Raw genomic sequence first — 15,015 nt, 5'->3', positions numbered from 1 at the left:
TACAAGCTATAGTCCTATAGCTATTTCATTAAAAAAGAAAAGCATTTTTACAAATCCAACTCATATTAAGATTTCCAATAAAAATGAGATATTTCAGATATTTAAAAGGAACATATGGTACATCATTGAAAAGAACAGAAAATATTAGAACAAATTCCTTCAGTTTCAACATTTGGGAAGACTTTTCTCATGAAAGATTACCCTCTAGTAAGTAGTGGTGAGGGAATAATTGCTATTCAGCATTTTAAGAGCCTTCTCATCAATACACCATGCATAATCATTGTAACATTATTAAGTGCAGGACTGTGCTGGTGAAAATTAGGGGTATATTTTTGATAAGTTTTGATGGGCAGCACATATAGTTATAGCACTTCTCCAGCTGTGTCGAATTCACCAGGGGCTCATGGTCCAAGCAGGTGGGTGGGTGGGACACACATCACCCTGTTTCAGGCGTCTCTCAGGAAGAGGCCCCACAAGCCCAGCTCTTGTGAAACCAAGCACTTTGGAATTACACTACATGGAATCTTTAATTCTTTAAATCAGCTTTCAGACCACCAACTCATGTTCAAACAGACTTGTGTGAATATTATCCCCAGTTTCAAAGGCAGCCACAGGAGAATATCAGGGAAGAAGCTGCTTAAACCATTAATACCAGAGTGTTTTCTTGTCTGCGCTACTTTGTGTGATTAATATTGCACCAGTGCCAAGATTCTCAGGCCCAATGCTGCAATCTTCTCGCTCTGTATTAACTACTAGAAAGAGGCTAGTTGACTTCAATCTCACAATGCATTTCTATTCCACCCGAGATGGAGATGGGGAGCATTACTTTTTTTAGATTACAACTTGTGTAACACCACAGGCACAGCTGGGACGTGAAGTCAAAAAAATGTATAACTTTTCTCATCACTTTATTCTCCCCGTCTTTTATTCATTCATGTCCTAAGAACAATGTTTGGATATAATGATTTACAAGTAGCTGCTATAATCTCTTACTTTTTTGGAAGGTAATGAGAGCATTACAAAATCACACATCTAGTCGCTTTTAAAGTTATCTTTTTAAGGTCATATTTCGGAATGAAGAAAAGCTTTCAAGTTTTATGCCATTGTTTTATCTACTGTAATAGATGTCAAAACCAGTAATGCAATGACTTACTAAAATCATATCAGTGCTTTAACAGTAAGTAGCTTTCTAAACTGTGCCTAAGACATCTACAGGACACCAAATGACAGTTTTTTTTTGGGGGGGGGGCTTGCTGACGTTTCCCGGTAGGGGAAATATCAATATTTTGCTGACTTCCTTACAGTTCTGTAGTTTCCATAACATGCACATCAGAGGTAAGGACATATTGGGATATAAATATGTAAAGATGAGGGAAAGGGTTATGGATCACCCAGATCTGGCAACAGAAAGTTGCACATCAACCACCCAGAAGAAAAAGCTGGCCATATCCAACACTTGAAGTACACAGATGTAGCAGAACCTCAGATCTACCTCTTCTAATTTTTATTCAGAAACCTGTGTCAAGGAACTGAAAGTGAAGCAGAAGATGGTCACGTATCTCCTCTACTCACTATTTCCATGTGCCAGGGGCATCGTTTTTGGATGAAGGATGTGCAACAGTAAACTGTGATGTACTAGAAATGATTGCCTAAATAGGGCTTCACATAAACCAACCTTTCAAGCTTTGTTGTGTCTGTGTAGCTCTTTTGAAACCTACACAGTACTGGGTTTCAACGTCTACAGAAAGTACAATTATTGGTTATAATCTAAATAAATAAACAAATAAAAAGCATGTTTACGTACTATTCATTTAAGTATTTAAACATGTGCATTCCCTTTACATATTTATACTTGGTAAACCCCCACCTTATTTAACAAATGTATACCCTGTGAAGTCACCTAACAAAACTAACGTAGAATGACTTCAGTGATTTATGTCATCAGATCAATTAACTTTACACTTAAGGCCAAGCACAGGCAACCTGGTACCTCCCAGATGTTTTGGACTACATATCTATTAATTCCTACCCATCTACCATGATAGCTGTGGCTCAAGGCAGTGATGTCTGAAACATCTAAAGAGGACCAGATTGTTTACTCTGACGTAGAATATTACATTAAAATACGGAGGCAGCCAGTATCCTCACTTATGATGTATTTGCATATTCTTTCACATGACAAGATAACTGAAGATACATTCTGGAACCTACTAATGTAGGAGTAAACCTCATTGAATATAGTGGGTTTTAATTCTGAGTAATATGCATAGGATATTGCACAATATCTCCAAAACTCTGGATCCTGGTAAAACCCTTTAAAAGATTTTAATCCAAAGAGGCTATTTACCCAGGAGAAATATGCACATATTACATGCAACAGGATCCTTTCACTTATGACTTCAGATAGCTCCTCTTTGTTTTTGATGAAGTGTTTTAAGATGACAGAGGAACGAAAAGAATTTAATCTTTAATCTCAATGGATAAAATACAATTTAATTGCTTATGATCTCATATGGGAAAGTAACAAAAGAGGGAAAAGGTAACATTGTGAAAGATTATGCATACTTGATTCTGTCCTCTGGGTGTTTTAGCATTGTGGTTTAGAGTTATTTGCCCATTTTTCACTAAAGAAAACTAGAGTTGCTATGAATTACAAATATGATAAAGAAATCCACTTTAAACTTAAAACTAAACATCCATTTTAATATGACATTATAAAGCCTTTTGAAAAGAATGAATTAATATGGAACAACTTGTCTAACATTGATTTTCCATTCCATGTGGATGCCCATCTTGGAGAATGCATATACGCTTTACTAAAAATGTATGTTTGCTGTGTAATCATGGCACATATTCCACAAAACATGTAGGTCTACTAGAATGCTTAAGTACTTCTATCCCCACTTCTAAATAGGAATTAAGAGCACCTAGATGTAAAGGGGAACCAGAGACCAAATTGTTAACATGCACTGGATTATGGAGAAAGCCAGAGAGTTCCAGAAAAATATCTACTTCTGATTCATTGACTACGCAAAATCCTTTGACTGTGTCAACCACAACAAACTATGGCAAGTTCTTAAAGAAATGGGAGTGCCTGACCACCTTATCTATCTCCTGAGAAATCTATATGTGAGACAGGAAGCAACAGTTAGAACTGGATATGGAACAACAGATTGGTTCAAAATTGGGAAAGGAGTACGACAAGGCTGTATATTGTCTCTCTGCTTATTTAACTTATATGCAGAATACATTATGCAAAAGGCTGGACTGGAGGAAATATCAACAGCCTTCGAAATGCAGATGATACCACTCTGATGGCAGAAAGTGAGGAGGAATTAAGGAACCTTGTAATGAGGGTGAAAGAGGAGAGTACAAATAATGGTCTGAAGCTCAACATTAAAAAAAAACTAAGATCATGGCCACTGGTCCCATCACCTCCTGGCAAATAGAAGGGGAAGATATGGAGGCAGTGACATATTTTACCTTCTTGGGCTTCATGATCATTGCAGATGGTGACAGCAGCCACAAAATCAAAAGAGGCCTGCTTCTGAGGAGGAAAGAAATGACAAACCTAGACAGCATCTTAAAAAGCAGAGACATCACCTTGCCAACAAAAGTCCGAATAGTCAAAGCCATGCTTTTTCCAGTAGCGATATATGGAAGTGAGAGCTGGACCATAAAGAAAGCAGACCATCGAAGAATTGATGCTTTCGAATTGTGGTGCTGGAGGAGACTCTTGGGAGTCCCCTGGACTGCAAAGGGAACAAACCTATCCATTTTGAAGGAAATCAACCCTTAGTGCTCACTGGAAGGACAGATACTGAAGCCGAGGCTCCAATACTTTGGCCATCTCATGAGAAGAGAAGACTCCCTGGAAAAGACCCTGATGTTGGGACAGTGTGAGGGCAAGAGGAGAAGGGGACAACAGAGGACGAGATGGTTGGGCAGTGTCATCGAAGCTACCAACATGAATTTGACCCAACTCCAGGAGGCAGTGGAAGACAGGAGGGCCTGGCGTGCTCTGGTCCATGGGGTCACGAAGAGTCGGATACGAATTAATGACTAAACAACAAAGATGTAAAGTTCTAGATCTAATTCCCACCCCCCTGCTTTCTAACCTAGCAGGAACTGATGACTACAGTGTCACTGTTTTATGATGGGACTCATTGTAGATGAAAATCCCGTGTGTTATTAGTTAAATGTGGCGTTACTTGTTTGAATTTTTTAAAAAAGTTTGTAAGCTGCCTCGAGTTCTGTCTTTTAGTGGAAATGCTGGGTATATATGTCATATCGCCTACAAATCTGTAGGATCTGACTTCTGATTTTTTATGCTTGATCATTTGGTCCACCGACATGCACTGGCAATTCTGAGAAAGAAGCAATGTAATATAATAATATGATTTTACCATGATCTTTCAGCAGACAAAAATAGATGTAATCAACAGTATAATTCTGTCTGTTTTCCAGAATAATTGTGATGTCAACCTGTGTAATATTTGATAGGCACTTGATGACATGCTAGTAATAAAAAATCCACATCACCAACTTGCATGTTCAGAACAAGCTGAATTAGTTGAGTATACCTATATAGAAGCTGGTACATGCTAAAAGGCCTACATGATTGCCTGTAACCATGCATGCCTTTTGTTACACCAGCTTGCAATTCAATTCACATATTCCACACTATACCTACAGCTGCCAAATGTGGTCTGAGAGTGGTATGGTGAATATGGGTGAGGCTATCAATTAACTTATTTCACAACATGCCAGAATCAGCATGGACTTACCAACTCAACCCACATACTCGACAGACAGATTTTCTGTGCTAATGGCTCTTTTTCTCAGGGTTTCATGGCATCAGTAAGCTGTTCAAGTTTTGCATCAGGACTTAAAATGTAAGGAATTTTTCCAGTCCTTAGCAGGACTTTTTCCAGTCCTTAATTATCTGAATTAAAAATGCTACACAAAGGAAGGAACTGTCAGTAAACTTTAAATAAACAATACCATTCAGAAATGGTCTCTGAATAACTGTGAAATGTTAATGGGCTTGGGACAAAAGATTCTTCTCAGACTATACAGAACTATAGGGTTGACTAATATGTCAATACTGTAAAAGGAGCTTTGCTAACAACAACACAATGAAAATCTATTTATGAACATGCCATTACAGCTTTCGTCCAGAAAGATGATACTTCCTACTGATGATTATACATTGAGTCTAGAACTAAACATATCTTCAAATTTGTCACCTTTACAAAATCAACATGCAAAACAGAGCTCACTGCTGCCTTTCAATGACCAACTGCTAAGCAAGTGAACTTGCAAGTTTGGAATCTGTGGATGCTTTTAAGTGTGTAATCCCATATAATTTACTGTTTGAGCAAAGTCTGCTTCTAATTACAAAGATGCTGCTTTCTTTGTCTATTCTGGCCCTAATTTCAATCACTTCTTCCTTTCCCCTGCACCCCTATGGAAATGTGGTCTGGAGGATCACCTGAAACAGACAACTCAAAAAAAAATCACTGCCTTTTCATGAGTGGCCATGGCCACTGGAACAGCCACTCCTTTTTGCAACAGAGGACGGATCCTACTCTGGATTGGAGCTTTGTACAAAAATGATATACAATATGTCATTCCACAGTCTACATGCTGATTTTTTCAAATGAAAGCCACAGCTAATTAAAAAAATATTTTGCAGCTATTTTACTCAGTAGTGTTTATGAGAGAGAAACAAAATATGCATCTTTAGTACATTTATTTTTGCTACTCTTATATCTGTTTCCAATATATTTATACTTCAATATTCACTGACTCTTCAATTGGGATACTTCCTCAAACCTCTCCATGTTTTAGAATCTATTTTCTTGAGACTCCCCAAAGTGCAGCATACCAATAGGTTAATCATGGCAAAACAATCATAATATTACACACGGTGACTAGCACAATATTAAAATACAACAGCTGGGATCCAAAGATCCTGCTTGAATGTGAAGAAGACACCTACTCAGATAGGACTGAGAGGTAGGGATGGGCCATGTACATATCACTAGTCCCACCTTAGATGTGCCCTCTGTGCACTTGAAAAATTGCTCTGGAGGGTCCCTTGATCCTTTAATGTTGGGTTTCTGGAAATATGGGAGACTGGTACACTGTATGTGTATGTGTATGTCTGTGTATTTGTATGTGCACGCACATGCGTGTATCTGTGTAGAACTACTAATTTCTTCTGGTATGAAGGCTGGCATCATCTGATGAATTATATATCTGGATATAATTTATATTATTAAAATACATCTTTAACATACATAGAATAATCTCTTCCATTCTAAAAGCAATACAAAAGAACAATAATCAGTGTTCCTCATCTCATTTCTAAAATATAATCACAAGCACTTTGGTATTTGCATTTTTGTGGTATTGCCTTCTTTAAAATTTTGGAGTGAAACTGTTGACTATCTTGTATATCCATGACATTAAATAAAGTACTATTTAGCATAAACTTCAATACTGTTATTGTGCCTACTTATGTTTTTTCAATATTCTGTAAAAAAGTAAGTAGGACACAGACGTCTCTACATGTAATGTCAAAGTTTTCTAAAACAACCTATTGCAGCTTTTTCCAGTTGTTTCCCTCCTGCTAGTTTGGACTACAACTCCATACCACATTTGATCATTGGCCATGTTAATAAAGTGCAAGGTGCAGTCTACAAATAGCTAGAAAGCACAAGGTTGAAGAAGGCTACTCTTGAACCCGAAATGCAGACCAGACTTACAGACCTGTGCCATCCGTGTTAGAGTCACAATAAACTGATCTGACATTTACATAACTTGAATATAGACACCAATGTACTTTATCATTTATGTTGAAAATGTATTACAGTATGTGTTTCTGTTTGATAATTGCCTGTGCATTTTCTTATCTGATGATAAAGAGAAACATCTGAATCCCTTCTTTAGACTTTGAGTAATGCACAGAATAGTACTAAGATTCTCCTCGTCGCTTGGCAAAACAATATGGGCCAAGTAGTTTACAAAACCTTCATAAACAGTTTCCTGGCTTCTGCCATTTTCTCTGTGCTCTCCTACACATATTTTAAAGGCAGAAATGAATAAAAGTAACATTAGAGAAGTTCAGATCTAGATCATTTCTTTCGCTAAATGACTCAGACATGCTTTAAATCAGTGGGATTAAAAGTATTTAATACTGACCTCACTGTACTATATATAGTACAGGGACCAAAGAATTCAGATTGTGGATCAATCACTAAAGCCTCTACTTCCCTTTCTTTACTTCCTATATAATCTTTATATAAGAGAGTCTCCAAACACAACTCAAACTCTTTCAGCATTCTGTAATAAACTACTACATCCAATTCACAATGTTTTAGACCACTGCTCAATTTCACCAGTTCAGTTCTTATGAAATCCCCAATACTCTACAATTCGCTGTTAATAATAACTGCTTGCTGTTGACATATAACTTTTAGATCAATGCAAAGTATCAGCATCAATGATCTCCTGCCAAGTCTGTCCTGGTTTTGCAGTTGCATCTCTTGCAACAGAATAGATAAAATGGCTTAGATTTGTTCTCCAGCTGATCTAATAGCCATGTGAACATAAACTGTTACATCAAATATGTTCTTGGTTTATGTATGTGTACCTGCATATATATCTATATATTTCTATTTATAATACAGTTTCTTGTATTTATTATTTACATGTATTTTCTTAGTCAGATTCTTCTTAACAAGTCAACGATTAGACTTTTTAAGAGTCTCATCATTTACTAGTAATGATTTATAATTTTTTTTGGTTTTTTAAAGGCTGATTGGTATTCTGTTGTACATTTCTAATGGTGCTGTATTTTTCTTGTTTCTGTGTGCCATGAAAACAATTTCTGTTCATAGAATTTGCTTTATTAACATTTTAACATGAAAATGCTTAAAGTTCTTTGGGAGATATTACAAATGTCTTCATTAAAGAGAAAATATTAGAATTTCCTGCATTGCAAGGTTTACAGTTAGTCCACAACCAGGAATGTTTCAATGAAGGTCTATAAATTCCACATATCCATGGCAAGCAGAAATTATGCCAAATTAGAACCTTTAATTATTTGATAGACTCATCCACTTTTTTTAGCCTGACACTGGAGAAGCAGGCCAGAATCCTATTGGAGATTCAATAAGTGTAATTGCATTTTCCTAACTGTGGCAGGAAATTGCCACTACTTAATGAATTCCAGCTCACATTCCTGTGACATGCCAAGTCACAGAATGAGCATATGACCAGGAATGCAAGCAGCAAGTCATTAATGTGATTTATGCGGTTGCACATATGGTAATATAAATCCTTAATAGGATTCTGGCCTATTTTTAATAACTGCATTCATTTCTGTCAATCAAGTTTAAATATTTCAATAAATCTGGCTGTTCTTTATTTACTGCATAAGTTAAATGTTTTCCTTTACCTGTATATTCTTTCTCAATTCGACATATCCTTATGGGTTGTGTAGACTAATTTTTCCTGTCAGATCTGGATAGTAGACACTTTCTGAGTTAAAACGGTATCTGTCTTTTCCATGGACACTTCCTGGTGACTCTATATTCTAAATATAAAGTGTAAGCCTCTAACATGAGGACGCTTATACCTTATACAAGGGGTATTCTACAGTAAAGGTAGTTGTTGACACAGAGAAGACTGGGATTGCTGGGCCTTAATATGTAATTAAATACCATATTTTTGAGAGAATAAGAGAAAATAAGTTTGGTGCCTCCATTAGAAAAGAAAAACCTGGTCTTCTCTATCTGGGTACATGCCTGTTCTAGACGCTGCATCTACCATCTGTTGCTTTATATTTAATGTTTGAACCTTCAGTGTTTCAGTGTTTTATCTGCCTGCTCGTTCTTCCACTACAAATATCACTCTTTAATTTTAAAGACCTAATTCTATGACTTCCTTATTTCTACAAACAACAGCTTAAAAGGAAGAGCCCTTGACACATCTAGATGGCACTTGACTTGAATTGCTACACTATCGCAGTGGGAGATGAATGCTGTGCTTCTATTCAAAATCTGCAGACAACAAAACATGTACGTTGGTGGATCTGCTTCTATCAGAGGAATCAGAAAAGGGCTACCTGCCTTCTTTTAGCTTCCAATACATTGTGCAAAGCCTGCTCTAGAGATTAAGAAATCCTCGGAGCTAGTTCACAAGAGGTACTGAAGACTGCAGCAGGAGGAGAAAGTGCAGCATACCAATGGATTTAGATTTCTTGATATTAGCAATATTGTGTCGATATATCTTTCACATACACACAAAATGCTGTAAACATGTTCTAAAATCAGTTATATGAAAGTGCTGACTAAGAATGAATATAGGCTTTGGCATAGGTTAACAATAAATAATGGACATACACCTGTGGCTAGGTGATTATAAATAAAACATCCTTAAACAGTGCTAACTTAACTTTATGCTAATACAAAAAGTCTTCACCTTTCCATTCAGCAAAATGAAGACTATGTAGGAACAGAAACCAGCGCTTAAATCCAATTGCCAGTCTAAACTAGAGAAGACCCATTGAATCAATTGCTGAATGCTAAGTCAATGCTTATATAAATCCCATTGAGTCAACAGTTCTGTTTCAGTTAGAACTGCCAACTGGATTCAGGCCCCAAACAGTAAAGGATGTGCCAGTTACATTATATAACTTATTCAGGACAAAACATTTTGTTGTTACTTCTCTCATCACATGTGCAAAATGAGTCTTCTATCTCTACGACATAGGGCGAGATTCCTATAAAAATTGTAGTAAAATACAGAATACATCTAATACATTTAACTTTCAATATTTTAAGAAGGTAAAGTAAATCCTTTGGATGTGGATCATTCATTTTAAACTGAATCAGTGAATTCTACAGTCTACACATACAGGGTACCATAAACCTATATAAGCCAACATACAGCTGAGAAAAAGCTATTTGATTCACTGTATAAAATCCTGGCTTTCCTCTCTTCTATTAAATTAGTGCACTTTGCATAGAATACTTCATATAACTTTTAAGAAAAGACCTGTAGTTAAGCCACACAAGGAAGAGTTATTAAAAAAAACCCTTCACAATTGTCATGTAAACAAACGTCTCTGTGTTCCTCCTTCTGTACAAGCCAAGGAATTGAAAAGTCTTTTGTGGATTGTCTGAGGAAGAGAATAGCAAAGCAAAGCTTCATAACATATTAATAAGGTGCTCCCTAGGGAATGGGCAGAATGAAGAATCATGCAAGGTATTAAATCACACTGTCATTTATGTGTCTTCTTTCAGCCGGTGGCCACGCTGGCTTCCTTCTGACGTAGTCTTTCTTTCTGTAGTTTAAGGGAGGAAATAAGAGAGACTTTATTATCATTCTTTTCTTTAATTTTCCATCTGTTCTCAAATTGCAAAGAATATGTGGTCTAATAGATTTGAAGAATGGAGCACTCTGAAACCAGAGTAGACAAAAAGTTTATTTTTCCTCCTCAGAAAATTAATTCCTGAAGTGCTATACGAGATGGAATGGCAAGTTTGTAAATCAATTTACAACCTTACTTCTAAAGAAACATCTATTAGGTCCTGGAAGATCTTTCAAACTAAGATGCGCTAATTTATTACTGTAAAGGATAAGTAATGTGGATGCAAAAGAAAAATTAAAAAAAAATTGGGAAGCCAAAATGTGCATGGTTGCAAATGTAGAGAAAAGAAATCAGAAGCATGATCCAAAGCTGACAATGCCATAGGTTTTCCTTTCCTACAAAGCAGGAAAAATGCAATGATGGACCAGGCCAAGATTGCTTTGGTAAGAGAAGAAAAGGGACCCATATTTATTGGGGCACCTAAATTTGTTCTAGAATTTTGGAATGGAGCAATTCCACTTCAGAAAGCAAATGGCAAGCTCTCCTCCAGTATTAGTAGTATGCTTGGCCCTTTACACCACATTGTAACAATAGTGAGTAGCAGCACCTCTATGCCTGACCGAAGCACAGTGTTTATACATTTATTGCTGCTAAATTAGATCCACCTTTACTTGGTTAGCCAGTATTGGTTGCATCCAAATATGGCAAAAGAATTTTCCATTTCTCTAGGCACACGAAGAGACAGCAGCCTCCACTGGACACAGTGCAGCAAGCCAGACATGTTCATAGATAAACAGAATGACAAATGAAGAAAAAGGCTGATAAAAACTTCCTATCAACTGCCTTTAGAGCTCATTTCCTATTATACAAACAGAAAATGATATTTAGTAGCACAAGGCTACAAAAACAGTGCGCGAGACTCTTCAGTGTGCACACAGTGCAGCATGAAAAGATACACTGAGTAAGAGACAAGTGTCAAAACTGAGTCTACTTTTCAGGATTCAAATTCTTGCAGAGCTTTCTCAGGATAGTGGTCTGTTCAATGACAGACTAAACTTGATGTGCGTAGGTTTTGTGAACTGGCCACAAGTCTACTATACTAAAAAATAAAATAAAAAAGGGTTTGAAGATACATAGTTGGAAGAGACATAACAGTAAATTACTTGAATAAATTAAACATATGTGCACTGCTGGTTGTATTTAAGAGAATTAGAAACCAGAGTCACTGGAAAGTCATACCAGACTGGTGGTAGGGTTGATTTTCTTGGTTTCTACTTTCTTCTCTGCAGTTATCTTGCTCACTGATTCTTGGGCCACTTTCAGTCTAAAACGAAATACACACAAGAGACCTTTTTAGAGCCAAAGAAATTGTGTTTGTTTGGCACACAGTAGATGCCTTCCAAAGCATCTAACTTGTGAACATGCAGACAGCAAAGCAAAGCAATTCACTATACAGTGGTGCCTCGCATTACGATGTTAATTCGTTCCAGCGAAATCACTGTAGAACGAAAACATTATAAAGCGATGTTAAAAAGCCCACAGAAATGCATTAAAACCTGATTAATGTCTTCCTATGGGCTTGAACCTCACCGTCCAGCGAAGATCCTCCATAGCATGGCCATTTTCGCTGCCCGTGCCATTTTTTTATCCAGCGGCCATTTTGAAACCGCCGATCAGCTGTAGGAAAATTGTCATTTTGCAAGAATTGGTTCCCGAAGCAGGGAACCAATCATCGCAAAGCAAAATTTCCCCATAGGAAACATCGTTTTGCCATCACAAAAACTTTGTCATAATGCAATTTCGTCGTAAAACGGAGCGCTCGTCTTGCGAGGCACCACTGTAAAGGGTAATAAATCCTGGAAAGGTTACTTTGGGGATCCAGAATCCTGTTGAAACTGTGCATGTAAAGGCAATTGTGAAAGGGATTTGCACCCTCTGGTGGGGTCTGTCTCACATTGACTAGTCTTGCACTGACTGCTCCACTAGAACAGTAGTTCTCAAACTGGGGTCCCCAAATGTTCTTAGACTGCAATTCCCAGAAGCCTTCACCACTAGCTACGGTGGCCAGGATTTCTGGGAGTTGCAGTCCAAGAACATCTGGGGAACCAACTTTGAAGACCACTGCACTAGAGCGGTTCTCAAAGTTGTTGAGTAAGTTAACAAACTGCTTACAATTCTGGCCTTGGATTGTAGCCAGCCATGCTGAATGGCTTATTCTGGGAATTACAGTCCAAATAATTTTTCAAGCTACTTAAAGAAGACACTATTTTCTTGTCAGATAAAAATGGAGAACATATTACAAGTAAGATCACAGCTCTTCTGACTTGACAGAAGGAGGCCCCCACTAGCACAAATGGTAACTTTATTTCTGGGGCAAACAGCAGCCAAGAAGAAGGATAATCCACATCGGGACCAGAGTAGATATAAAGGGTTAAGTCATAATTTTGCATGCTGTCTCAGTCTAAATTACTTCCCACTGGTCCCATTTTGGAAAAAACCAAAAACAAACAAACAAAAAACCCTCAAGCATGTAAGACATCTACTTGGAACTCCACTCATTTTGGGGGGGGGGGAATAATATTGATATAAGAATTATAATTATTTTTAATATCAATATATTTTATAGAATCACAAACATATTGAAAATAAAACAACTAAGACTCATGTCTACTTCTGTTTCCATACACCACGCCAAGATCAATTTTTTCAAAGTCTAGTGCAACACAATATTGGAAAGTGAGTGTGAGGGATGTATAAAGCTGACATGTATTTTTTCTTAGTTTATAATTGAAGATTATTGTTCATCAGTTACATCCATGTCTAGAGATTTTAAAAAAGCAAATTGCTTATCCATATTGTGCATGTGCAGGGCTGCTCTTAAACAGCTGTTTAGTGTCTGTAACTGAATTATGCTTGTTTAAGGAAAGAGTCACATTACTTTTCAGAGGTCTCACTTCAAACCATATTTAAGCAGTGTGCTGATAAGAAATATAAAAATACTCTAATGTTAATTATGCATTCCATGATTAAATCTCAAGAGGTTTAATGTAATGTTAAATTGATCTGTCTATAAAAATTATAAAGCTTCCATGAACTATCTTCAGGGGGGAAGTTTTATAATTTTCAATTATAGTTTTTAAAAAGTGTTGACGAGTTTCATCCTTTCATGGCAGGACATCACCTATGTCCACCAAAATGACTGTAATTCTCTCCACAATTTTAAAAACCTGTAATTTGTGTACTAAATACATCCAAACAGCTATACAGTGGTGCCTCGCATAGCGACGTTAATCCGTGCAGCAAAAATCGCTGCTAAGCGATTTTGTCGCTATGCGATTTTTAAAAGCCCATAGAAACACATTAAAACCTGTTTAAAGCGTTCCTATGGGCTTAAAACTCACCTTAAAGCGAAGATCCTCCATATGGTGGCCATTTTCGCTGCCTCTTATGTGAGGAATCCGTCCCTAAACACAGCAGGTGGCCATTTTGGAACCGCCGATCAGCTGTTTAAAAATCATCGCTTTGCGATGATAGGTAAGTGAAACAGGGAACCGATCATCGCAAAGCAAAAAAACCACATAGGAAACATTGCAATGCGATTGCTTTTGTGATCGCAAAAAGTTCATTGCTATGCGGTTTCATCGCTAAACGGAGTGCCCGTTAAGCGAGGCACCACTTTACTCCTTATAAGTTGCACATACTTTCCTAGCTACTTCCAGCTATCAAAAGCTGTTCATTTTATTTTCAGACAAGAATGGTAAACACAAATCTATTTGAAAGGCAAGTTTTAACATAGGAATTTTGTACATGGACCTTCATTCAAAGTGACATCCTCAAAAGTAGTGGGCAAAAAAACCTGAGAAACATTGTGATGAATTGTACCAAAAAGGCAATGAAAGTACCGTATTTTTTGCTCCATAAGACACACTCCCCTCCCACATAGTGGGGGAGAAAGTGTGTGCGTCTTATGGAATGAATACAGTAAAAAAGGGGCTCAACCACCACCACCCAGAAGCCCCCCACTGCCATGCTGGAAGGCCTCTGAACTAGCACCAGAGACTGCTTGCTGTTTGGACCTCACCATTCTGCACTGCTGGCTTTCTAGCATCTGCTTCCTGGAGCCCACCTGGAAAACCAGCAAGGCCAACAGGCCTATGGCAGCAGGCAGTGAAAACAGCCAAGGACCAAAAGGGAAAGAGTGATTCTAGAAAAACCAGGGGAAACCACAAACACAGACCCCTGCTTAGGCAGTTGATTTTCCCATATTTGGGGAAATCATAGGGGTCAGCACATCCAAAGTGCAATAGATGAGCCTCACCCTGGGAAAACCACTTTGATGATCTTGGTATCTCCCCTGCCAGGTATGAGTTGGAATGGCCTCTGAACCTCTTGCCCCTTTCTTTGCCCTGTCCCCCAAAAGCCATGGTGACCCACCGGTTGCACCTCCTGATCAGAATAGTGCTGCACAGCCCCAGTCCCAAAAGAGGCCGAGAGCTATTCAGTGTTTTGGGGTGCCCCACAGGACCCCCATCAGGGGCTGGTTGTTCCTCCCACAATTCTCCAGTGCACAGATAATACCATACCTAATATGCGGGGAAGGCAGGGAAAGCGGGGAAATTCAAATTTTCAGT

At 37.8% G+C, this 15,015-nt stretch overlaps 1 protein-coding gene and 1 pseudogene across 2 annotated transcripts in view; both read right to left on the bottom strand.

Annotated features, from left to right (window-relative positions):
- Positions 1–7,863: 7,863 nt before the first annotated feature.
- Positions 7,864–15,015, bottom strand: part of FMN1 (formin 1) — a 240,870-nt gene continuing 233,718 nt past the window's right edge. For both annotated transcript variants that reach the window (XM_020806176.3, XM_020806175.3), the window contains exons 16-17: positions 11,624–11,708; positions 7,864–10,357 (exon numbers count right to left, since the gene is read on the bottom strand). In XM_020806176.3, coding sequence (XP_020661835.3) covers positions 10,313–10,357; positions 11,624–11,708 — 130 coding nt within the window. In that variant the 3' untranslated portion in view covers positions 7,864–10,312. The remainder of the gene's footprint in view (positions 10,358–11,623; positions 11,709–15,015) is intronic.
- LOC140703363 (U1 spliceosomal RNA) lies at positions 14,599–14,753 on the bottom strand (annotated as a pseudogene).

This window comes from Pogona vitticeps, chromosome 1, assembly GCF_051106095.1.
Source record: "Pogona vitticeps strain Pit_001003342236 chromosome 1, PviZW2.1, whole genome shotgun sequence".
NCBI classification, from domain to species: Eukaryota; Metazoa; Chordata; class Lepidosauria; order Squamata; family Agamidae; genus Pogona; species Pogona vitticeps.
The sequence above is the reverse complement of the archived record's forward strand: the minus strand, read 5'-3'. Positions and strand labels throughout refer to the sequence as shown.